Consider the following 24,760-nt stretch of genomic DNA (forward strand, 5'->3'; position numbering starts at 1 on the left):
GTAAGGGTGAAGGAGATTGAGGTGGCAAAAGTTAGAGCGTTCAATCGAATCTCCTATGCGGAGGCGATTTAAAAGAGTTGTGAAAACAAGTGACGCTAGTGAAAATATGGTAATGGTTGGACCACAGCCTGTAGTAAATGTTTGCTGCCAGTCAAAAGATAACCTGTGTGTTAAAAGGTCAAAGAAACTGGACATTATTGTGTCTGCGGCAGAAACGTTTTTGGGTCTTAAGGATTTTACATCCAAAGACTTGCAAGGGGTACTGGCGCCAGAAAATGGCCTGATGTCCCAGGCACCCCTTGAGCCTGTGTAGGGATCAGCTCTGTTTTATTTTTAACCGAACATTTGTTTGATTTAGTTTGTTTAGATATTTTTTGGGGGGGTAGTTTAGTCGTTTTTGATAGTTTGTTCAGTTTTTTGGGGAATCCTGTTTCCATGCCGCACAGTAGGTGGCGGGATGCACACTAACTTGTGCGAACGACAATGTACCGAAGAAGAAGAATGTTGAGTTGACACACCCATGTTCCGGCAGCCAGTTGAGTTGCAGTTACCCATGACTCCAGCCAGTGGTTGGTAGGAAATACAATTTTTTGTTTTGCAGGTTGTTGAAGAAGAAGAAGAAATATCCGTCCGCCATATTGCAGTGATACAGCGATATTTCCCACTTGTCTTTAGGAAGCTGAAGACTGAGTTTCCTCGTAAACCGGCATAATGTTTGCGACACAAGTTTATGGAGATAATGGGAAAATGAAGGAATATCACTATACTGGACCAGTAGAGCACCGATTCTCTCCATATTCCTTCAACGGAGGGTATGCATCAATATCCAACTAGCTTAGCTACCTAGATAATGCTGCTATGCTGTGCATCATTTTGTTGTTCTGCAGAATGGACAGTGACTGGATATAAGTTAATGTCTGACTAAATGTGTCCATGAAGCAAATAACAGTTAGCTGATCAATATATATTTTTTCCTAACTAGCTACGTGAACAACAGACGTTTCTAGGTACATGTTTGGTTTCGATTTCAGTTAGGTAATTAGCTAACGTTGGCTATTCTCTGACGCTAACAGTAGTTAGCCTAGTTTCTTTCTAGCTAACGTTAGCTAACTAGCTAGCTACTTCAGTCTCGGAGCTGATTCATGTTTTGCCAAAACGAACATGTTTGTCAGGGCGCCATCAAGTCTTAACATAGTTTATCTTGTGCTTTCAGGACTGTGCTTGCTGTTGCCGGTGAAGACTTTGCCATTGTGGCCTCAGACACCCGTCTGAGTGAAGGCTATTCAATCCATAGCCGTGACTCTCCAAAATGCTACAAGTTGTAAGTCAAGCGCACAATACTGTATTTCCAAGGATGTGCGAAGGCAGATTGTCAGATTGTGTGGTTTAACTCCACTAACTGGCTCACTATTGCTACCTTCAGTTAGGCAGCCGAATGCTGATCATTTTTTCACAAATTGGTCCTTTGACCTATCAGATCTGCTCTGAAAAAGAGCTTGATGTGAAAATATCTGATGTGATTGGTCAAATACCAATTAGAGGAAAATATCAGAATTGGGCTGCCTGTCTAAACACAGCCTAAGTTACTTGTCAACCATTGTTATGTAATGACACAGATGACACATCTAAATGCAGTCTTGGTAAAACGAAATCATTTGAAATGGTGGTGAATGGAAATGAATACTGCTTGTGAACATCATAATACATTGGATGTTCATCAATATTCAACCACTAAATGCTGTTACTAATACAGTTTGTTTCATTTATCACAGGACAGATACAACTGTCATAGGCTGCAGTGGATTCCATGGGGATTGCTTGACTCTTACCAAAATAATTGATGCAAGATTAAAGGTGAGATAATCTTGGTCTTGAGACTCAGTTTCACTTTCTTTCATAAATGTTACTTTAAAAATTGTTCGCTAAGCTGAAAGTTATAGACTACTGCTGTACACAATAAGTATAACTTTCAAACATGAAAATGGGAGAAAAATATTTTTAGATGTACAAGCACTCCAACAACAAGAGCATGACAAGTGGAGCAATCGCAGCCATGCTGTCAACAATCCTGTACGGTAGAAGATTCTTCCCCTACTACGTTTACAACATCATCGGTGGCTTGGATGAGGACGGTATGTCTCCTGCTCTATTTCTGTTATTACTATTATCATAATGTGTAAGTTATTCACTGCATGTTTTTTTAAAAATCCACTTCTAGTCCAATATCTATTACTCTCCAAACTGAATTGGATTGTTTTTGCTTTTCAGGTAAAGGAGCTGTTTACAGTTTTGACCCAGTGGGATCCTATCAGAGAGACACATACAAAGCTGGAGGCTCAGCGAGTGCTATGCTGCAACCTCTGCTTGACAACCAGGTAAAGAAACAGTGGCATAAGTTCAGTATCACTATCTTTTGAGGGCTTCGTTCCTCCCAAAGTACCTCTGTCCAATGGATTGTACTGCAATCCGACAGCACAACATGACTTGAATGTTTGTATGTAAAAAATTTGATATTATTTGGCAGTGGCAAGGAAACTCTAGACATTCTAGTGGCCTTCTAGATACTGTATCAAATCAAATGTTATTTGCCACATGCGCCGAATACATCAGGTGTAGACCTTACAGTGAAATGCTTACTTACAAGCCCTTAACCAACAATGCAGTTTTAAGAAAAATAAGTGTTAAGTAAAAAATTGATACGTTAAAAATAACAAATAATTAAAGAGCAGCAGTAAAATAAAATAACAGTAGGGAGGCTATATACAGGGGGTACCGGTACAGCGTCAATGTGCGGGGGGCACAAGTCAGTCGAGGTAATTGAGGTAATATGTACATGTGGGTAGAGTTAAAGTGACTATGCATAGATAAACAGAGAGTAGCAGCAGTGTAAAAGAGGGGGTGGGGGGGACAATGCAAATAGTCCAGGTAGCCACGATTAGCTGTTCAGGAGTCTTATGGCTTGGGGGTAGAAGCTGTTAAAAAGCCTTTTGGACCTAGACTATGACTAGGGTGGCTGGAGTATTTGACAATTTTTAGGGCCTTCCTCTGACACCGCCTGGTATAGAGGTCCTGGATGGCAGGAAGCTTGGCCCCAGTGATGTACTGGGCAGTACGCACTACCCTCTGTAGTGCCTTGCGGTCGGAGGCCGAGCAGTTGCCATACCAGGCCGTAATGCAACCAGTTGGTTCAGGACAAACCAGTTCTTGGTTTCTATACAGCCCCTTATGGTCTTTGTCTTTATTCTTAATTTACAATCAGATTGGATTCAAGAACATGGAGGGTGTGCAGCACCTGCCCCTGAGCCAGGAGAAGGCCGTGCAGCTGGTCAAAGATGTCTTCATCTCCGCTGCTGAGAGAGATGTGTACACCGGGGACGCCCTCAGGATCTGCATCGTCACCAAGGATGGCATCAAAGAAGAGACAGTCCCTCTCAGGAAGGACTGAACAACCTATTTCCTGCCGCTGTGTCAAGCTACCACTTACGTCTGGATTTTTCATATTTTGGACCTATCTCCTACTTTTCTTTTTACGTTCTTGCTGAAGAATAAAACTGTTCCCTGTAGTTAATTTTCTCATGTTGTCAGTGTCCATTTTTATTAAACATGAAATGTTTATTAAATGTTTGAAAATGTATTTGATTTCAATGGAGTATGAGCCGTATAAAAATGTATCAAGAAAAACCAACAAACACTGTGTACGAAACATTAGGAACACCTTCCTAATATTGAGTTACACCCCCTTTTGCCCTCGGAACAGGCGCAATTTTTTGTGGCATGGACTCTACAAGGTGTCGAAAGCGTTCCACAGGGATGCTGGCCCATGTTGACTCCAATGCTTCCCACAGTTGTGTCAAGTTGGCTGGATGTCCTTCGGGTGGTGGACCATTCTTGATACACACAGGAAACTGTTGAGTGTGGAAAAACCAAGCAGCGCTGCAGTTCTTTACATACTCAAACCGGTGCGCAGGGCACCTACCACCATAACCCATTCAAAGGCACTTAAATATTTTATCTTGCCCATTCACCCTCAATGGCACACATACACAATCCATGTCTCAAGGCTTAAAAATCCTTGAACCTGTCTCCTCCCCTTCATCTACACTGGATTGAACAAGTGACATCAATAAGGGATCATAGCTTTCACCTGGTCAGTCTGTCATGGAAAGAGCAGGTGCTCCTAATGTTTTGTACTCATTGTAATGCTATCGGTCCCATGATTGGAAGTGTCTCCATAGAATAGAAATGGTTAAGGCTCGCAATAATACTTTTTGCCAAATAGGGGTGTTTACAACTGTAGAGATTGAGTTTGGACAGCCAGAACTGGATCCACAACCCCCATGTGCCATAACTGTCCAGACCTTTTGGTGGTAGTAAGGTAGTATTCTTTCATAAAGGGAGGTTTATAACTCCTCTCAGAGGCGTACTTCACAAAAACCCCTATGCAGCCAGGGGGAATGCTTCCGATAAAAAAGAACAGAAACCAGGGATTATCATTCTGCTGCCACCAATGTATTGATTGAGGGGGAACTGCTGAAGCAGGGGTTGAACCAGTAACCCTGTGGATCAGGGCATGTGCACTACAACCTGTGCCATAAAAGCAAAAGTCCTATCTAAGCATGCTTAGGCCAGGAAGACTACACATGCTCAGGCCAAGAAAATACATAAGGCCAACTCCTTTTAATTTTTCTTGAACAACTTTTGCCCTTGCCAGAGAAAATAATCAAGAATTAATAGGAACTTTGATGGACGCCAACCGCTGTTAAACCTAATCGTAGAAGACGTAAGAACTTTGACACCGGAAGTGGTCAAGGATGTCGCTGTTTAGAACAAGTGCATGATCAGTTGAACCACCAGCAAGCCAAAGCTCTTTTGAATGTGACATTTTATAAAGTGAAGTTATAGAGACCGGGTGAGTGTTTGACATATTTACCGAGTCCCATCTCAACACAACAGCTCACGACTTCATCACTTAGTGAGCAAAACACTAACGACCAGACGAGTGTTGACATGGCAGTAGCTAGCTAGCGTTAGCTAACGTAGCTACTACGCTAGCCTGGCCAACTGCAAGTCAAGTCAGGTGCGAAATTTGCGCCAAACTGTTTTACGCGCACATGAAGTTGCATGGTTTCCGTAAACAACTGAATACATTGCAAAGTTTGATTGAATTTCAATGCGTAGTGTTAAAGGTCTAGGTAGCTATGTTAAAAGTTTGCGCGCCACTGTAGTGGTATCAAACTTAGTTAACGTTAGCTAATGTTTGTTAGCTGACTGTCTGGCTACAAAGCCTAAGGTTGTTAACTAACTAGATAGTTAGCTGTCTATAGTTGTTAGTTAGTTACTGCTGCATAATGTGGTCTAGTTGAGTGATTGGTCAAGTTTCTATTGACAGCAGTGTTGTTTGCCATCGATTTCCCCGGTATCAATCAATGCTTAACTTTCTGTGTGTAATTTGTCTATTCTTTCAGGTCAAAATAAGCTATCTAAGGGATTCGCTGCTAAACTCTGCTGTTCCGACTGTTCCGACACATGACTGTTGTCGAAATTATCAAACACAGAATTGCTCCTACTCCTCAGGGAATTTCAGGCCTTTGAGACGCTTCATAACTTGAGGACATGGAGCAGAACAACAGTTTGCCTCCTTTCCAGGGTCTTGCCTCCCCTCAGGTAACTAATTTGACTTATAACAGATTTGAGTGAGATGTTTTTGTAGTCAACACAGAAACAACATTGCTCAAATGTTTTAGATTCAACTAGCCTAATCGAGGGATTGTTCTTCCATCCTTCAAAGGGGGCAATGACTCCTGGTATGCCCATTTTCAGCCCCATGATGCCCTATGGCAGTGGTCTGACTCCCCAACCTGTGACGAACACCAACAGCCTGTCTCTCCTGGAGGAGCAGCAGCGGCAGCAACAGCAGCAGCAGCAGGCTTCGGCCCAGCAGGGTGGGGTGCCAGGGGGCTTGGGACAGACACCACAGCTTTATCACTCCCAAACGGTCACGACCACCACACTGCCAGGAAACACCCCCCTCTATACCGCTACACCGCTAACCCCCATGACACCCATCACACCTGCCACTCCTGCCTCGGAGAGCTCTGGGATTGTCCCACAGTTACAGTAAGTGTTCTTGAACAATTCATTAGTTAATTAGTCTCAACCCCTATGTACTCCTATAAAGTTGAAACACAAGAAGCTAATAGGTGAATAGTGATGTGACCATATCAACAACGAGAATCTCCCATCCTGATTGCATGGTTTATTCCCTTCCCTCTTTAGGAACATCGTATCCACTGTGAACTTGGGCTGCAAACTTGACTTGAAAACAATAGCACTGCGAGCTAGAAATGCTGAGTACAACCCCAAGGTAAGAATAAGTTGTTATTCTTCATTTGCACAAATCATTGTCAGGGCCCAGGGAAAGGTGAAATAGGACCAGGCTAAAATGCAACTAGAATGGGCCCACAAGGCCGACTGTTGTTCTTTTGACTAAATTCACAACTTTCTCAACTGTTCTTGTCTTACAGCGATTTGCTGCTGTAATCATGAGAATACGAGAGCCAAGAACAACTGCACTTATCTTCAGTTCTGGAAAAATGGTGTGCACGGGAGCCAAAAGGTTAGTATCATCCTTTAAAAAATATATATATTTTACACAAAACATATCAAAACATCTGTTTTAAAGACCTCCTCATGCTCCCTCCTACCCCTTCAGTGAAGAGCAGTCCCGCCTGGCAGCCAGGAAATACGCCAGAGTCGTGCAGAAGTTGGGCTTCCCAGCCAAATTTCTTGATTTCAAGATTCAGAACATGGTGGGCAGCTGTGACGTCAAATTCCCCATTCGGTTAGAGGGACTTGTACTAACTCACCAGCAGTTCAGCAGGTTTGTCATATTCACTACTGCAAAATTAAAGCCTGTAATATCTGATGGGATTCATTCTTATACTTGGAATTCTGCCATATTTTGTTCATTAATGTATAATACTAAGATCAAATCAAATGTTATTTGTCACATGCGCCGAATACAACAGATGTTGACCTTACAGTGAAATGGTTACTTACAAGCCCTTAACCAACAATGCAGTTTTAAGAGAGAATACCAAAAAAATAAAAAATAATACTGTATAAAATAATACGAAATAAAAGTAACAGATATTTAAAGAGCAGCAGTAGAAATAACAATAGCAAGGCTATATACAGGGGGTACCGAGTCAATGTGCGGGGGCACCGGTTAATTGAGGTAATATGTACATGTAGGTAGAGTTATTAAAGTGACTATGCATAGATAATAAACAAAGAATAGCAGCAGTGTAGAGAGGGGGGGGGGAGGGAGGGAATTCAAATAGTCTGGGTAGCCATTTGATTAGATGTTCAGGAGTCTTATGGCTTGGGAGGAGAAGCTGTTTAGAAGCATCTTGGACCTAGACTTGGCGCTCCGGTACCGCTTGCCGTGTGGTAGCAGAGAGAACAGTCTATGACTAGGGTGGCAGGAGTCTTTGACAATTTTTAGGGCCTTCCTCTGACACTACCTGGTATAGAGGTCCTGGATGGCAGGAAGCTTGGCCCCAGTGATGTACTGGGCCGTACGCACTACCCTCTAGTGCCTTGCGGTCGGAGGCAGAGGAGTTGCCATACCAGGCAGTGACGCAACCAGTCAGGATGCTCTCGATGGTGCAGCTGTAGAACCTTTTGAGGATCTGACGACCCATGCCAAATCTTTTCAGCCTCCTTAGGGGGAATAGGTTTTGTCGTGCCCTCTTCATGACTGTCTTGGTGTGCTTGGACCATGTTAGTTTGTTGGTGATGTGGACACCAAGGAACTTCAAGCTCTCAACCTGCTCTACTACAGCCCCGTCGATGAGAATGGGGGCGTGCTCGGTCCTCTTCTTTTTCCTGTAGTCCACAATCATCTCCTTTGTCTTGATCATGTTGAGGGAAAGGTTATTGTTCTGGCACCACACGGCCAAGTCTCTGACGACCTCCCTATAGGCTGTCTTGTCGGTGATCAGGCCTACCACTGTTGTGTCATCAGCAAACTTAATGATGGTGTTGGAGTCGTGCCTGGCCATTCAGTCATGAGTGAACAGGGAGTACAGGAGGGGACTGAGCATGCATCCCTGAGGGGCCCCCGTGTTGAGGATCAGCGTGGCGGATGTGTTGTTACCTACCCTTACCACCTGGGGGCGGCCCGTCAGGAAGTCCAGGATCCAGTTGCAGAGGGATGTGTTTAGTCCCAGGGTCCTTAGCTTAGTGATGCGCTTTGAGGGCACTATGGTGTTGAACGTTGAGCTTTAGTCAATGAATAGCATTCTCACATAGGTGTTCCTTTTGTCCAGGTGTGAAAGGGCAGTGTGGAGCGCAATAGAGATTGCATCATCTGTGGATCTGTTGGGGCGGTATGCAAATTGGAGTGGGTCTATGGTTTCTGGGATAATGATGTTGATGTGAGATTGGTATTCTAAAGTGATTTAATACTGGGAGCAAAGATTAGAAGTAGGCCTCATTTTTTTTATTGTTATTTTTCAGTTATGAACCTGAGTTGTTCCCTGGGCTAATCTACAGAATGATCAAACCCAGAATTGTCCTGTTGATATTCGTTTCAGGCAAAGTTGTATTAACAGGTGAGGTTTTTCTCCCTTTCCTAATAACATAGAGAAAAGGCATTTGTTGTCCTTAATTTTTGTCAAATGTAACTATTTACTATCCTTTTTGCTGCTTATTTCAAGGTGCAAAGGTGAGAGGAGAAATTTATGAAGCATTTGAAAACATCTACCCCATCTTGAAAGGATTCAGGAAGACAACGTAAATATTTATGCCTGCAATCTTTTTTTAAATTTCTTTTTTTAATAGTCACAGGGGAACTTGCTCTATGTTGTGACCCGTTACATTGGGACTCTGATTGGACCTGTACAGTTTAATCGGCAAGTCAGGGACCCCTCCTATTCACCTTAATGGTGATTTGATACTAGGGGAAAATGCTGTATTTTAGCAGTTTTATTTGTTTTAAATGGCTCTTGCTTGTTATTAAATGAGGCAGTCTGGCTGGCTATTTCTTTTCATTTAAGCATTTAATTTTTCTAAAGTAGTTTTTAAGATGTTATCTTATCGTTTCTCAGTGCATGTTTGTCAACACACCCTACAAGCAGACATTCAAGATTCATAACATGATTATTTCAATGGTTTTTACAGTCAATTTAATTGTTATATGAAGAATCTCCAGATTGAATGTTACTTAGGATTGTTTTGCAAGGCTTACCAATTTGTCCTTATTTCTACAATATTGTTTGTACATATTACATTTTGATAACGCTTTGCTGCTGAAGGCAAGAAAATGGCGTAACGTGGAGTGGAACATTCATCATGCAACCTTGTGCATCTAAGGAGTGTTATTAGTAATCTATGTACTTCAGATGTCTTATTTTTCTCATTCCGTTTTTGGTCATTAAGTGCTATTTAAGAACCGTCATGTTTTAATGCTAGAATAGACAAACAAATTCACCATGGATTTTGTTTCAATAGTTGATACGTACTGTATTTGGTCTACCAACTAAGCCCACGAAAGCACGGTCAGTAATTATGTTCTGGTTTTAAATGTTATTTTGCTCCATTGTGTGCAATTAAATATTCACTTACCAATTGTGATCTCCGTTAGTTTAAAAAGCTTTTTCTTCAGTGTATGGCAAGATTTTGAACTAGTATTCAATAATCCTGTGAATTTATGACTATGTACATGGATTTGTGAAAGCTTGACCACAGTTTAAAGAATGGACACACTAAACAATTGTGCAAGGTGCATCATGACATCTTAACATGCAAATTGCATTTATTGATTTGTAATGCTCAAGAAATGACATTCCATTACAGCAACTTTTTAAAACCGGATATTAAGTTATGCAGTCTTAGTCCTATGACAACAAACAATGGACTAATATTAGGTATTTTGCTTTTTGGAAGTAAGACCGTTATAACTAAGTCATATTCCTCAAATCAAAGTGTGTATGTGTGACTGGAAATCGAACAGATTGAAGCTGTGTATGCATGTCAGAAATAGAGACAGAGGGGCAGTATAGCCCAACATATAAATGAAACATTTCCATAACTAGGTACATTCAGATTTCAATTCTATAACAATTTCTGTTCTCCTTTGAAATCTTGTTTCCAGATGAATTCTGAAGAGTACTTGTTGACTTGGTCACAGTTGTCAGCACATGTGTAGACAGCCAAGATTCCCCAGTCTATACTGGCATGAGGGCTGTCCACTTTCCAGTCATTCAGTAGCTGGGGCATGACCTGATGGGATGCAAAACACAATATCAGCACATAATTAATGTATAAAAGCAAGCCTTAGATGTTTAAACATTTAGGTCTTGTTTTCCAGACCCAGATTAAACTCAGTCCTGGATAAAATATTTCCAGTGAGTACTTTTCAGTCCGAGAATAGGCTTAATCTGGGTCCAGTAAATAGGCTCTTCATTTACATATTGCAAATACCTGAAATTCTTAGATACATTTACGTCATTTAGCAGACGCTCTTATCCAGAGCGACTTACAAATTGGATACGCCTTGAACCACAGGAACGTGTTCAGACGAAACCCAAAGAGGAGAGACACTTCTACAGTATCGCAAAACCTACAATAACGTTATGGTCTTTAGTAATCTCGTAAACCCAGAACAAAAATCTTGCGTGATTAGGTTCTGGAGGGAGATGTATGAGAAAAGATACTAAAGAGACTAGCGAAATCTCCACCGCCCTAAATGGAAACTCTCAGCTAAAGCATTGGCCAAATGTCCCCACCCCTTTCGAAATTCGAAAGATGCCAACACCTGCAAAATCGTGATTTGTCCAAATGATCAGTGAAAATATTCGCACCAGAACAAAGCTCCTCGTTAGTCGTCGCATCCCAGTGTTGAAAGCTCCTCGTTAGTCGTCGCATCCCAGTGTTGACAGACTCTACGATACCATCCTATGTCACGTGCGTATGTCCACAAGAGATTAGGCGCTTCATTCAACCGTAGCGCTGAAGATCTGCGCTGTAACGCGATTTAAATGTAAAGGTAATTTCCATTTGAGGCGACATGCAGCGTTTGCGTTTACCGTGAATGCAATCTCCACTAACGCAGGCCATTGCCTTTAACGTTTCTATTCCGCTGTAGCCTAGGTCTTCAGTGCTATGGATTGAATCGAGCCCTAGGTCTTAATTAAAAACCAGATTAATTGCAAATAAATATTCGAGTGATTTTGATGCACTTCTTGTCTGAGGATTCTGCTTGGAGAGTTACACTACATGGCCAAAAGTATGTGGACACCTGCTCGTCAAACATCTCATTCCTAAATCATGGGCATTAATATGGAGTTGGTCCCCCCTTTGCTGCTGTAACATCATCCACTCTACTGGGAAGACTTTCCACTAGATGTTGGAACATGCTGTGGGGACTTGCTTCCATTCAGCCACAAGAACATTAGTGAGGGCACTGATGTTGGGCGATTAGGCCTGGCAGTCAGCATTCCAAATAATCCGAAAGGTGTTTCCGATGGGGTTGAGGTCAGGGCTCTGTGCAGGCCAGTCAAGTTCTTCCACACCAATCGACAAACCATTTCTGTATGGACCTTGCTTTGTGCACGGGGGCAATGTCATGCTGAAAAAGGAAAGGGCCTTCCCCAAACTTCTCCTGGCATCCACCAAGCTTTACACCACTCCAGTCGACACTTGGCATTGCGCATGGTAATCTTAGGCTTGTATGCGGCTGCTCGGCCATGGAAACCCATTTCATGAAGCTCCTGACAAACAGTTATTGTGCTGACATTGCTTCCAGAGGCAGTTTGAAACTCGGTAGTGAGTGTTGCAACCGAGGACACCTGTCAGCAATGGGTGTGGCTGAAATAGCCAAATCCACAAATTTGAATGGGTGTCCACATACAATATATATACAAAAGTATGTCCCTAAATTGTGTTATAACCTGATGTGGCTCTGACATAATCCTCTGTTTAAACTTCTGGAACACTTTGCCATCTTCGGTTTCATGCATGGCCATGTCTTCAAGTTCTGTCTCTGCCAAATCTGTGGAAAAAGATTAATACTTTCACACAACAGAAATGGCAATAATTTACAGACTAATATTTAGGCTGGGTCCAATCTCCCTTCCCTCTGGTTTTGATGACCCGCCTTAATGTTACTGGGTCTGAAAGGACTAGATAAGTAAATGCAATGCAGTCTAATAACGTTTTACCATCAACTAAGGAGGTGCATTCCATGCTATTCTGTGCGTCCCCCACTGTTTCACTTGACTCTTTCTGATGTTCCTCAGGCTCTGTGACCAGTTCTGACTCTGGAAACAGGAATGAGGAAGGCACTGCATTGGACGGCACTTAACATTAATTGAAAGTTTGTATATCTTTCAGTGGGGGACCCCAGGACAGAGTTTGGGAAACCCTGGTCTAGGGGAGCAGCATAATCACCTTGCTTGCAACACTCTTTCTTATGACAGTGTTTCTAGTCTATGGTCTGGTGTTCTTTGCTGCAGTTAATGGCTATTTACCTTTCAGGCAACGGCTGTCATTTTCTGAATAGCAGAATACAAAAAAAGTTCGGTGAAAACTTCTATCCTGTCCAGGTATTGGAGCGTAAACCTGCAAGAGAAATGCTGTAGGAAGTTGGCATTTTCCACATGCTAACGTTAACTCGGGATGAGTTGGTAAGTGAACTTGGGATGTCCAACTGACTCAACCATGCAGGTTTGCCTCCAACTTTGCTGGGGAACTGATGACTCTGTAGTTTCCAATGTTCGGCCTCCTCTGCCAAGTAACGTTGATTTTATCGTATTTCTTTAATCCCTGTCTAGCTGTCTGTCACCACAAATTCCAACATGCGTCAAGGTTGTAACTTAAAAATGTGTCCGGAGGAGGCAAACGTTCCATGTAATTCGTGCTCCTGCCATATCACTTATTTGCAATTAAAACAACTTAATTAAAATAGTTTTGCGTACCTCGGAAAACGTAATTAAATTGCATTTATCTGTCGGTCCAAGAAATACTAAATGCATGCTTTGTCTCATTAGCTTCATGGCAGCAACATTAAGACTTCCGATGTTGCCTTCAAAATAAAAGTATTCGGTTAAACGCTATGTGTATCAATCATTTTTGAAGCTTTGCATAGTGCATAATGTAAAAATAATTTTACAAAATTATAACTACATTGGGGGGAAATCTAAACAAAAAAATGTAAACTAGAGAATTTCTATATAAGATAAATAAAATTATAAGGTGGAGCACATTGAGAAATAGTTGGAGCTTAAGTAAATTAATGTAAAGAACATAATATTCTACAGACCCTATTGATCTAGCACTAGAGTCTATATATGGTGTTACTTCTTGGATGACTGTGGTCTAAATACCCAGCAACCCTTTCTACTCCACCCATTCCATTGGTCCCAATGCAATACAATGTAGGCCTATAAATTACATTTAGGCTTCTAGAGAAAAAATATATAAAATAATACGGAGTGTTGCTGGCCGTTATATACATTCATATATACATTCTACAGACCCTACTGAGTATTCCCTACAATACTTTTACTGCAGCACCCAGAATAGATTTTGCTCTATAAACCAATATTTATTCCATGTACAGTGATTCGCATTGTGGCCAATGGAATGGGTGGAGTAAAAGGCCATCAACACTCCGTATTATTCAGAGCCCCATGAAATGACACCATATATACAGTTGAAGTCGGAAGTTTACATACACTTAGGTTGGAGTCATTAAAACTCGTTTTTCAACCACTCCACAAATTTCTTGTCAACAAACTATAGTTTTGGCAAGTCGGTTAGGACATCTACTTTGTGCATGACACAAGTAATTTTTCCAACAATTGTTTACAGACAGATTATTTCACTTATAATTCACTGTATCACAATTCCAGTGGGTCAGAAGTTTACATACACTAAGTTGACTGTGCCTTTAAACAGCTTGGAAAATTCAAGAAAACGATGTCATGGCTTTAGACGCTTCTGATAGGCTAATTGACATCCTTTGAGTCAATTGGCGGTGTACCTGTGGATGTATTTCAAGGCCTACCTTCAAACTCAGTGCCTCTTTTCTTGACGTCATGGGAAAATCAAAAGAAATCAGCCAAGACCTCAGAATTTTTTTTTTAGACTTCCACAAGTCTGGTTCATCCTTGGGAGCAATTTCCTGAAGGTACCACGTTCATCTGTACAAACAATAGTACGCAAGTATAAACACCATGGGACACAGCCGTCATACCGCTCAGGAAGGAGATGCGTTCTGTCTCCTAGAGATTAACGTACTTTGGTGCGAAAAGTGCAAATCAATCCCAGAACAACAGCAAAGGACCTTGTGAAGATGTTGGAGGAAACAGGTACAAAAGTATCTATATCCACAGTAAAACGAGTCCCATATCGACATAACCTGAAAGGCCGCTCAGCAAGGAAGAAGCCATTACTCCAAAACCGCCATGAAAAAGCCAGACTACGGTTTGCAACTGCACATGTGGACAAAGATCGTACTTTTTGGAGAAATGTCCTCTGGTCTGATGTAACAAAAATATAACTGTTTGGCCATAATGACCATCGTTATGTTTGGAGGAAAAAGGGGGGTTTGCAAGCCGAGGGAACGCCATCCCAACCGTGAAGCACTGGGGTGGCAGCATCATGCTGTGGGGGTGCTTTGCTGCAGGAGGAACTGGGGCACTTCACAAAATAGATGGCATCATGAGGAAGGAAAATTATGTGGATATATTGAAGCAACATCTCAAGACATCAGTCAGGAAGTTAAAGCTTGGTCGCAAATGGGTCTTCCAAATGGACAATGACCCCAAGCATACTTCCAAAGTTGTGGCAAAATGGCTTAAGGACAACAAAGTCAAGGTATTGTGGCCATCACAAAGCCCTGACCTCAGTCCTATAGAAAATGTGTGGGCAGAGTTGAAAAAGCGTGTGCAAGCAAGGAGGCCTACAAACCTGACTCAGTTACACCAGCTCTGTCAGGAGGAATGGGTCAAAATTCACCCAACATATTGTGGGAGGCTACCCGAAACATTTGACCCAAGTTAAACAATTTAAAGGCAATGCTACCAAATACTAATTGAGTGTATGTAAACTTCTGACCCACTGGGAATGTGATGAAAGAAATAAAAGCTTAAATAAATCATTCTCTCTACTATTATTCTGACATTTCACATTATTAAAATAAAGTGGTGATCCTAACTGACCTAAGACAGGGAATTTTTACTAGTATTAAATGTCAGTAATTGTGAAAAACTGAGTTTAAATGTATTTGGCTAAGTTGTATGTAAACTTCCGACTTCAACTGTACATTCTACAGACCCTACTGAGTATTCCCTAAAATACTTTTACTGCGGCAGCCAGAATAGTTTTTGCTCTATAAGACAATATGTAATTTATAGGCCTACAGTGTATTGAATTGGGACCAATGGAATGGGTGGAGTAGAAAGGGCTGCTGGGTATTTAGACCACAGTCATCCAATAAATAACACCATATATAGACTCCAGTGCTAGATCAATAGGGTCTGTATAATATTATGTTCTTTACATTAATTTACTTAAGCTCTAACGATTTCTCAATATGCTCCCCCTTATATTATTTATCTTATATAAAGTACTAATTGTCTTTAGTTTAAATTTTTCCCCGATGTAGTTATAATTTTTGAACATTATTTTAACATTATGCATTATGCAAAGCTACAAAAATGATTGATTTAACATCATACACGTAGCCTTTTACCGTGTACTTTTATTTTGAAGGCAAAATCAGAAAAACCGGAAGTCCTAATACTGCTGCTATGACGCTAAATCTTTGTCTCTAACGTCGTCGTCAGTCAATATTTCATATTTCCTGTCAAAGTCCACCAGGAGCAGACTTGAGCTACGGTATCGCTCAGCCGTATCATCGGAGAGAAGTGGTACATTGTATTGTAACCACAGTCTTTGTCGTAACTCCTTGGTGAGATCAAACAGGCTGAGGGATACAAATGTAACAATTGTTTCCAACACATGTAACAATTTCGCCGGTTAAAACGTAACCATGAATAGTTGAGCATTAGAAACAATTTAACCGACGAAGCCTTACAAATTACATATATTTTTTAAGTTTCTGTATTTATTTATTTATTTTAATTTGGGGGGAGGGGGGCAGGCTTGCTTATTGCTATTGGTCAATGGTGCCATTTTTTTCTGACTCAGTGGTGTTTCCTGATGTCATGCTGCTCACGAGTAGGAGGCTGAGCTTTTTTTGAGGAGGTTGAGTGCGAACTAAAACGGTGGAAAAGATTCAGGAAAGGAACTTAAAATCATACGGGGTGGAAACATTTTCTCCTGTAGGATTTATTGTTTATTTCTGTACAGTGGGGAATTGACATCAAGGTGTCTGCATCGTCTTTAAAGAAAGGCTACACTTTTTCCAGCCATGGAAACACTACAGAAGATAAGGGACAGTTCTTGTGAAATTAGCGTTGATGTCAGATTTATGAAACGAATAGTTTGGCGAAACTTGGATTAATTGGTCTCTGGGCGGTTCCATTGGCGATACCACAAGGCGATGCCTCCCCAGGGCGATGGAGAATATAAACCTGTAGCAGTGTCGGCGGCGGTCCCACCGGTTCCCCCTCGGAGGGTTCGGAGCAGAGAGTCGTGTTCGGGCTCCAAGTGTCGTTCCGGTGGCGTAGAGCGCAAAGTGAAGTGTGTGCTTGTCGGTGACGGGGCAGTTGGGAAAACGAGCTTGATTGTCAGCTACACCACAAATGGATATCCAACTGAATATGTCCCAACTGCTTTTGATAATTTTGCAGGTAACTTGACAAATATGTCCCTTTATAAATCGGCTATTAGGACTTATTATGGTATTTTTGGGCTATGCAAGTTCTCGTTTTTATCGGGCGTTAACGGCACATTTATGTGAATTCATGAGTAGCCTACACTGAGTGTACAAAACATTAGGAACACCTTCCTAATATTGAGTTGCACCGATTTTTGCCCTCAGAACAGCGTTCCACAGGGATGCTGGCCCATGTTGACTCCAATGCTTCCCACAGTTGTGTCAAGTTGGCTGGATGTCCTTCTGGTGGTAGACCATTCTTATACACACAAAAATAGTTGAGCGTGAAAAACCCAGCAGCAACTTCCAGTTCTTGACACACTCAAACCGGTGCGCCTGGCACCTACTACCATACCCAGTTAAAAGGCACTTAAATATTTTGTCCTTCTCATTCATCCTCTGAATGGCAAACATATACAATGTCTCAAGGCTTAAAAATCCTTCTTTAACCTGTCTCCTCCTCTTCATCTACACTGATTGAAGTGGGTTTAACAGGTGACATCAATAAGGGATCATAGCTTTCACCCGGATTCACCTGGTCAGTCTTTCATTGAAAGAGAAGGTGTTCCTAATATTTTGTACACTCAGTGTATATTTTGAACTCAGACTGACAAAACATTACTATTCAGCTTTAGTAAAAATATTGCCTACTGTCTGCAACACATTGGCAACAGGAAGACTATGGTAATTGTTATACTCAATATTTTTGTCCATAATGACACTATTCTGTCTGTAACAGTATATAATGGCATTTTGGTTACTAATTTCTCCTTTGTTATATTGGCTGATTAAATGTATAATTGTTGTTTTTTCAGCGGTCGTTGCAGTTGATGGCAAGCCAGTAAAACTGCAGCTTTGTGACACAGCTGGCCAGGTTTGTAATTGAAATACACCTGTATGACAGTTTGATATGATCTCTACTATCCTGGAAGTGTGAAGGATTGGTTAAAAACAAACAAGTTGGCCATTTTGCTGTTCCTAGAATTTCTCCAACTTGTTCTAAGCCCTATGCATTACTAGGCTAGTAGATGTACAGAATAGGGTCAAATGGTCTACTACATTTACATTACATTTTAGATTTTAGTCATTTAGCAGACACTCTTATCCAGAGCGACTTACAGTTAGTGAGTGCATACATTATTATTATTATTATTATTATTATTATTATTATTATTATTAAAAAAAAAAAATCATACCCCCCCCGTGGGAATGTAGGGGAGTGAAGTGATCTGTTTAAATTTATGTGCTCCAGCAGGGTTTTTGTCCAGTCGTGAGTCTGCATTAAAAATGAGGTTACTCAGATAAATGCTGTCTCCCCCTCATGGGAGGGGGTAACCGGCTTGGGGGGATTACAGATAGGAAACCTTATAATTGTAATGAATTGAATTTGAGCCTGGAAAGGAAACGTAAGCTTCGGCACAGCTGGGGCTGGTCAGAGGAAATGCGAGATGGGTCTGTTTCTGAGGAGTAGAGCAGGCTGGAGAGAGTCAACAGTGGAAAACAGACCAAGAGAGATCCAGAGCGGTTCTGTCTAGACACAGAGAGAGAGAGAGAGTCCCTGGCTGGAGCTCTGGGTTCATAGGGTTCTGCTTCGTGTCTTTGCAGAGAGGCTCTGAGAGGATGGGCTTTTCATTAGACACCAAGACAATGCAAGCAATATAGTAGTTATAACTTAGTTAGGGCTATTACATAGTTAAACTTAGCTTACATTGAAAAATGCGCTTGCATACCATGAATAATTTGCTTTCATGTAACAGCCCAAAATAATTGTGAAAGCACATGCCCCATCTAGCCCCCCCCCAACCCCCCCCACCAACTCCATGATGTGCTGCAAATGTGAGATAATGGTTGAGCCGATTAATCCAAATAATATTAATTAGCTTTTCAAAGCTCAATGTCACCAGCTCCCCTGGGCGTAATGGAGTCCATGTATTTAGCATACTAAGCATGCAGAAGACTGCCTGAATACCAACCACAGGGTCCCTCACTGTTAATGTTGTTGACCTCATTGGGTTCCTGATACCTGTAATTAACTCCCAGCCAATCAAAAATGACCTGGAGACCCTTTGCTGCTACCTTCTGAGGATGGAAATTATTAAAATTAAAAAACTATTAAAATCTCTTCCAGGAAGCAATGGGTACACACAAGCTGGGTGTATCAGAGAAACGGATGAAAGAGAGAGAGAGCGTGGAACGCACGCTTTGGCAATAAACAGCTAAATATAATCTCAGTGGAATGCCATGGTTATCTTTCCTCCAGTTGAAATCACAGTAGAACTAGATGTTTTGGAGATATGCAAATGTAATCTGAATGTTGCGTAATAAGTTAGCCAGATAAAAGGACTAAACACACATTAGTGAAGATAAGCACCCATATTGGCCTCAGTGCAATGGCCCATGGGTTAAATGCTTACTGCTGTAAATCCCCTGCAAAGCTGAGCTGCCACTAATACATGATATAAATGATGTCACTGCTCCACTCAGGGGCTCATTAGCTGGTGAAAATTACATGGCCCTATACTTATACTTACAGAGTTTGGCAGCAGGGTAGTGGTTGGCTGTGCCAACTGCAAATCATAAACGTTTTGCTCCTCTACCCTCTCAACAGCCTCATCACACTTTGTCTCTTTCACATAATTTACCTCCATGATCTTCATCACAAATTCCTTTTGGTAGTCAGACAAAGTGTGGACTATGGGGCATGTAATTATTTGCATCTATAATAGACATGTTCTAGCAATTTAACAATGCTCGCTCTCTTCTCCAATTTAGCTATTGGCATTTTTTTAAATTTAGCATTCAAGATATGCTGGTCGGAATAAACAGTGCCTTCAACAATACATTACGCAATGGCATGTCAGTCACCAACATTGGAGGAGATTAAAATCAACTGTAGGCTACGCTGAAAGTGTTGTCCCTAATCAGAAACACTACGGCATGTAACCAGAACACTTTGTCACTCTAACAGAAACTGATAGAGGTGTCATGTGTTGTCAGGCTATGGACACGGATTGTGTGTTCCTGCCTGCCAGAGACACTACGTCATGAGGCAGAGGCGCCACTAGTTACAGCCATGCACATGTTAGCCAATGAGGGCAGGATTTTCCTTCTCTTAGTTATGGCTATGCCCTTTCCATCCCTGCACTCAAAGACCTTTTCACAAGGAGGAATATTGTGTTGAGCATGGCCATTCTTGGTTCTACTAGTCGTGTCATGAACCCCCTTCTCCTCTCCTCTCCTCTCCTCTCCTCTCCTCTCCTCTCCTCTCCTCTCCTCTCCTCTCCTCTCCTCTCCTCTCCTCCTCTCCCTGCAGGATGAGTTTGACAAACTGCGTCCGCTCTGCTACACCAATGCAGACATCTTCCTGCTGTGCTTCAGCGTCGTCAGCCCCTCTTCTTTCCAGAATGTGACAGAGAAATGGGTGCCGGAGATTCGCCGGCACTGCCCGCAGGCGCCGGTGGTTCTGGTGGGCACCCAGTCAGACCTGCGGGAGGACGTCAAGGTTCTGATCGAGCTGGCCAAGTACAAAGAGAGGCCAGTGGAGCCCCAGGAGGCCCAGCAGTGTGCCGAGGACATGAGGGCTGTGTCATACATGGAGTGCTCCTCACTCACGCAGAAGAATCTCAAAGAGGTGTTTGACGCAGCCATCGTGGCCAGCATCCAGCACTCTGACAGTCGGCAGCAGCATCGACTGAAAAAACGGACTCCAGACAAGATGAAGAAGCTTTCTAGGTCGTGGTGGAAGAAGTACTGCTGTGTGGCCTAGCCTCTGTCTGACACGTGGGTGCCAATTTTGTTTCCATGTCAGCACGCTAAAAGACTTCAGGGGCAGTAAGGAAAACAGCCACCGGAATATGGGCGAAGGTCTGGTCTGGAGTATCTGAGATATGTGAAGGTTAGGCCTCAATGACCCCATGCTATTTTTGCTTTACCAACGTGAGCTGCAATGGAGACAGAGCTAACTTCCCTCGAAGTGCGGTTTGATAAGACAACTCATTGACTTCCCCTATCTTATATCCATGATCCTGAAGGACACACAGCTTCCGATAGACAACTGTGAAATATCAAACCCTCTTGATAACTAGGAGGGTCTATGTTGTTATATTGTTGTTTTATTGACATGGTTTACTCTGACCTTTCCCATGGTAAGTGTATGCAAACTCAGATTAATTTAGCATATGACATTGAGTCAACTTCCCGACGTGGGATTTACCATCCCTTTGATTTAGTAATCCCTATGTTAAAAGAAAAATGCATTGCCGTAATCAGATAATTCGAGGAAAGTACTGTGTAACATTCATTGTTTTCATTCTTGTTCTTTCAGCCCATATTTGAGAGCCTTGTTTAGCTTGTTGTCTAATGTACAAACCGCTCAGAAACACTGAAAAATGGAGCCCTGCCTATGTTTTTCGAATTTCTAACTGGTATTTACATTAGGACATGGGTTCTGTCCAAGCTCACATGAGGGTCACAGTCTCTAGCTATGTGCTGGAATTCTAACTGGACATGTTGAGCTTTGGTTCACTTGACCATAACACCACCTGAGGAGTCGTAAACAAACACTGTCATGGCAACTGTTTGATTTATGTGTCGGAAGGTATGTTTTGGTCTACCATGAGGAGGGGACAAATTGTGTTTTTTAATGTTTATTCTAGGAGTTTAAAAGTGGAAGAGCAATATTTTATTTTAAATTACATACAGTATGTCAACCCATACAACTTGTTTATCTGTCAGTCGTTTACCGTCCATGTTGTACACAACAACACAATATATGTGAGTCAACATTTCTTTGTTGTTAAATTCTTGGAAGTCTTTTGAACTTTTACCATTCAAGAGTCACACAAATTATGTACTAATACTCTTCTGGGTTGTTTCTTAGTTTTTAAGTGCATTGTTAAGCATTATATTATAGCAATGAATGATTATTATTCTCTCCAAAAATGTCAACATATTTCAAAGCAATATATCTTAACTGTGAATCATGAATTATATGTATATTCACTGTAATCTTTTTTTACTGTATGAATGCCCAACTGAGAACTGTACAGCAACCAGACGTGTAGACCAGACGTGTAGACTATAGTGCATAATGAATTGTATATGAAGAGGCAGTTTGGACATATAGATTACACTGCCTAAAGAACAGGTCTAATGGACAACACATTTAGTGTGTACACAGTATCCCTGTTGTTATCAGTTGACTGCCCATCCCACTATTCTGCACAGTTTCCATTACTCTGGGGCTTTACAATGTCTGCTGTGGTATCATGTTTGATTTAAATCATGATAGCAAAAATATTATATCTGATTGAATGGGCCTAATGGCCTATGTAATGCTCTTTTTGTTTGGGCATGTGTGCATTGGAATCATGATAGCATGTAGAAGCCGAGCTGTGCTTAGTGAAGGGTTAAATATGAAAATAGGTCATGGATCAAACTATTGGACACTCCTGGTTACCAGATTCTCTTGGTTACCAGATTCCCAGGAAGTTCAGACAATTTGGAGAGAACAGGGTGATATCAGCAAAAGAATACAAACCTGGGTATTCAGATTTCCTTAGATAAAACACCACAGGCAGAAACATCCCCAGACGACTTGGCCAAAATAATACAGAGATAATACAGGGCTGACTGCAGCTGAGTCAATGTTAACGGATCTTAACTACCAAACTCTGTTAGCTGTTATTAATGACTATGAGCCAATCAAGTAATTTAGTATCTTTCTGCTACCATTACCCTGGAGGAAGTGTGTGTACTGTCCCGAGTAAGCTTAACAGCACCATCATCTTGGAACTGTTTGAAAAAAGTTTGTCAATACCTATATTCCATATCACTGGGATGTGTATGGGATGTCTGTCTCTGTAAATACCGTGTTCTGATTTGGGTAGGCCCATAGAGATTACATTATTTGAATTTCAAAATGTTAACTGTCACTTCTTTCAGTGATATTGTGTTTCATGCATTGTAACTCAAGCCTTGTAATAGCTCTTCCAGTAGAATGCCAAACTAAACCTTGGGGTAAACGATACAGTTACCTGTATGATCACGTTAACCTCCTTAGATGACCTGGATGTGTCACCTGTGGATGTGTGATGGACCTCTGAAAGTGAATTATGATGGAAGACAGAGAGAGAATGGAGAAGTTTCACTGGATCACTCTTAGTAGACCATGTTGCATCAACAGTCAGTTAAATGTTTATCATCACATACACCATGACTATACATAAATAATAATGTACAGCAATTTATCTCCTCATTATGAAATACTAGTTATTCCTTGAAAAGGAAAAGACAGGGAGATGGGTGAAATTGAAATGTGACATAAATGCTTTAAATAGGATGGGTCTTTGGATGTGATGTGGGTAAGTGGTAAGTGTTTGTGGACAGTGGTGCACATACCTTTGGACAGGTGTCTTTTCTGGGTCATTTTGAATGTTGGGTTCTTCATAGCGACATAGAATTTTCAAACTTCTTCCAATGACCAGTTTCTCAGTATTGCGTGGATTATTTTCTCAGCACAAATGCATTTAACAAAGATGCATTTATTCAAATGAGTATATTTGTTACCGTGCACATCACATGGTGTACTATATATACTTTTGTGTTTCCAAGCTATGACTTCCAGCAAGCATGGAGGTTCCATGATCTCTGTTCAGGGCTCTGTGGGGGATAATAACAGCTCACATTCAGTGTAATATCAGAACAAATATCTGTTTGTCTGTAGTTTGATACCTTTGGAAAATAAAGAATATTTGGTATACATGCTGGATTTTGTGTTTGTTACATTGGAATGGATTTGTTGGGGTTTTGTGTCTCTGAAACGATTTTCATATGTGATATTTGTAATTACTTATTTATTACAACTTAATGTTTGATTGATTAAACAACTATGGCTCAATACTGTATAATGTAATGATGTCAACTGTATTAACAGAATCCAAATACAGTTGTGGGTCAATATTGTAAAAATGTACTTGAACAGGGAGAGTTTATGCAGTTGAAATTGAAATATGAAGAGAAAAGTTGATATGGAAAGCCCCTTATGCTTTCACTTGCAGTCACAACTCTATGAGCCTTTAGGCCAATTCATCTGGAGTCTTTACCAATCACTCAAGGCTGACAGTCTGCTCTTGTCTCTGAGCCAGCAGCTGGTCCTGCTTAATGACTGACATTTTCAGGTCCCTTTTCTGTGATTGTTTCATATTGCAATGATGTGTGTGTTGGTGGTGCAATGTGTAGAGGTCTTGCTCAACCATACAGACCCACATGACAAATAACCGCCTAAACTGAGACCAGAATAAATGTGAGAGATGTCTAGATGGTACAGGTCAGGGCTGGCCCGCTCATTAGGCAGGATTAGGTGGCTGCCTATGGCGGCAGATTGACGAGGGCAGCATTTTCTAAACTAAACTGACTAGGGCGGCATTTTCTAAGCTAAACTGACCAGGGCGGCATTTTCTAAGCTAAACTGACCAAGACGCACCCCCAACAACACATAAAACCTCACATAATTCTGCCCCAAAACAATGACAATTTCTCTCAACCAGTGACATATGGGCTTTTTAGGTGAGCGCTGATGCCACCCTGTGATGCAATGAGACGGAAACTTTTTACATCAGGTTTCTCAGATCAAATAGCCTTACCTAAATGGCGCCCAATCAAATAAAAATGTGCTGACATGTTAACAAACAACATATCCTAATAACAGGACAGGTCAAAGTAAAATTGACAATATGGAATGGACAATCAGGCTACTCACAACTGCTGTCCAGGAGTTTCATCCCGTGGGCTAAATTGTCATGATCAGTGGTTTCAAGTTTGTATCCTTACATTTTTTACGAACTAATCATAGCAAAAAAATTAAATACTTATGCATTTCCTGCTGTGTAAACACATTGCAAATAGGTT

The 24,760-nt window shown here is 41.4% G+C and overlaps 3 protein-coding genes and 1 pseudogene across 5 annotated transcripts; 3 read left to right on the plus strand and 1 right to left on the minus strand.

Annotated features, from left to right (window-relative positions):
• Window positions 1-540: 540 nt before the first annotated feature.
• LOC121548012 (proteasome subunit beta type-1-B) lies at window positions 541-3,573 on the plus strand. Its single transcript, XM_041859414.2, has 6 exons — window positions 541-812; window positions 1,214-1,321; window positions 1,773-1,854; window positions 2,003-2,132; window positions 2,269-2,375; window positions 3,260-3,573. Exons 1-6 carry the CDS (start codon window positions 712-714, stop codon window positions 3,443-3,445), a joined length of 714 nt encoding a protein of 237 aa, XP_041715348.1. The 5' UTR covers window positions 541-711; the 3' UTR covers window positions 3,446-3,573.
• Window positions 3,574-4,798: 1,225 nt separating this feature from the next.
• LOC121547607 (TATA-box-binding protein) lies at window positions 4,799-10,010 on the plus strand. 3 transcript variants are annotated; one of them, XM_041858959.2, is made up of 8 exons: window positions 4,799-4,909; window positions 5,466-5,664; window positions 5,789-6,117; window positions 6,277-6,364; window positions 6,525-6,616; window positions 6,713-6,880; window positions 8,524-8,618; window positions 8,724-10,010. In XM_041858959.2, the coding sequence occupies exons 2-8, from the start codon at window positions 5,614-5,616 to the stop codon at window positions 8,801-8,803; spliced, it is 903 nt and encodes a 300-aa protein (XP_041714893.1). In that variant the 5' UTR covers window positions 4,799-4,909; window positions 5,466-5,613; the 3' UTR covers window positions 8,804-10,010. The 3 variants fall into 3 exon arrangements, with proteins under 3 accessions (XP_041714893.1, XP_041714894.1, XP_041714895.1); XM_041858960.2 differs by having other exon boundaries at window positions 5,575-5,664; XM_041858961.2 differs by lacking the exon at window positions 4,799-4,909 and adding an exon at window positions 4,928-5,077 and having other exon boundaries at window positions 5,575-5,664.
• A 109-nt stretch (window positions 10,011-10,119) lies between these two features.
• LOC121547858 lies at window positions 10,120-12,915 on the minus strand (annotated as a pseudogene).
• Window positions 12,916-16,231: 3,316 nt separating this feature from the next.
• On the plus strand, window positions 16,232-23,612 carry LOC121547608 (rho-related GTP-binding protein RhoU). Its single transcript, XM_041858962.2, has 3 exons — window positions 16,232-16,826; window positions 17,668-17,726; window positions 20,166-23,612. The coding sequence occupies exons 1-3, from the start codon at window positions 16,577-16,579 to the stop codon at window positions 20,616-20,618; spliced, it is 762 nt and encodes a 253-aa protein (XP_041714896.1). The 5' UTR covers window positions 16,232-16,576; the 3' UTR covers window positions 20,619-23,612.
• Window positions 23,613-24,760: the final 1,148 nt, after the last annotated feature.

The sequence above is a fragment of the Coregonus clupeaformis genome, chromosome 31 (genome assembly GCF_020615455.1).
Source record: "Coregonus clupeaformis isolate EN_2021a chromosome 31, ASM2061545v1, whole genome shotgun sequence".
Lineage (NCBI taxonomy): Eukaryota > Metazoa > Chordata > Actinopteri > Salmoniformes > Salmonidae > Coregonus > Coregonus clupeaformis.

Excerpts from the sequence above, each read along its gene's own strand:
- LOC121548012 (XM_041859414.2), top strand. The coding sequence starts at position 712 with ATGTTTGCGACACAAGTTTATGGAGATAATGGGAAAATGAAGGAATAT. Across the intron at positions 1,322-1,772 it reads TCTCCAAAATGCTACAAGTT|GACAGATACAACTGTCATAG; the intron begins GTAAGTCAAGCG and ends CATTTATCACAG. Across the intron at positions 2,133-2,268 it reads CGGTGGCTTGGATGAGGACG|GTAAAGGAGCTGTTTACAGT; the intron begins GTATGTCTCCTG and ends TTTGCTTTTCAG.
- LOC121547607 (XM_041858959.2), top strand. The coding sequence starts at position 5,614 with ATGGAGCAGAACAACAGTTTGCCTCCTTTCCAGGGTCTTGCCTCCCCT. Across the intron at positions 6,617-6,712 it reads GTGTGCACGGGAGCCAAAAG|TGAAGAGCAGTCCCGCCTGG; the intron begins GTTAGTATCATC and ends CTACCCCTTCAG. Across the intron at positions 6,881-8,523 it reads ACTCACCAGCAGTTCAGCAG|TTATGAACCTGAGTTGTTCC; the intron begins GTTTGTCATATT and ends GTTATTTTTCAG.
- LOC121547608 (XM_041858962.2), top strand. The coding sequence starts at position 16,577 with ATGCCTCCCCAGGGCGATGGAGAATATAAACCTGTAGCAGTGTCGGCG. Across the intron at positions 16,827-17,667 it reads TGCTTTTGATAATTTTGCAG|CGGTCGTTGCAGTTGATGGC; the intron begins GTAACTTGACAA and ends TTGTTTTTTCAG. Across the intron at positions 17,727-20,165 it reads TTTGTGACACAGCTGGCCAG|GATGAGTTTGACAAACTGCG; the intron begins GTTTGTAATTGA and ends CTCTCCCTGCAG.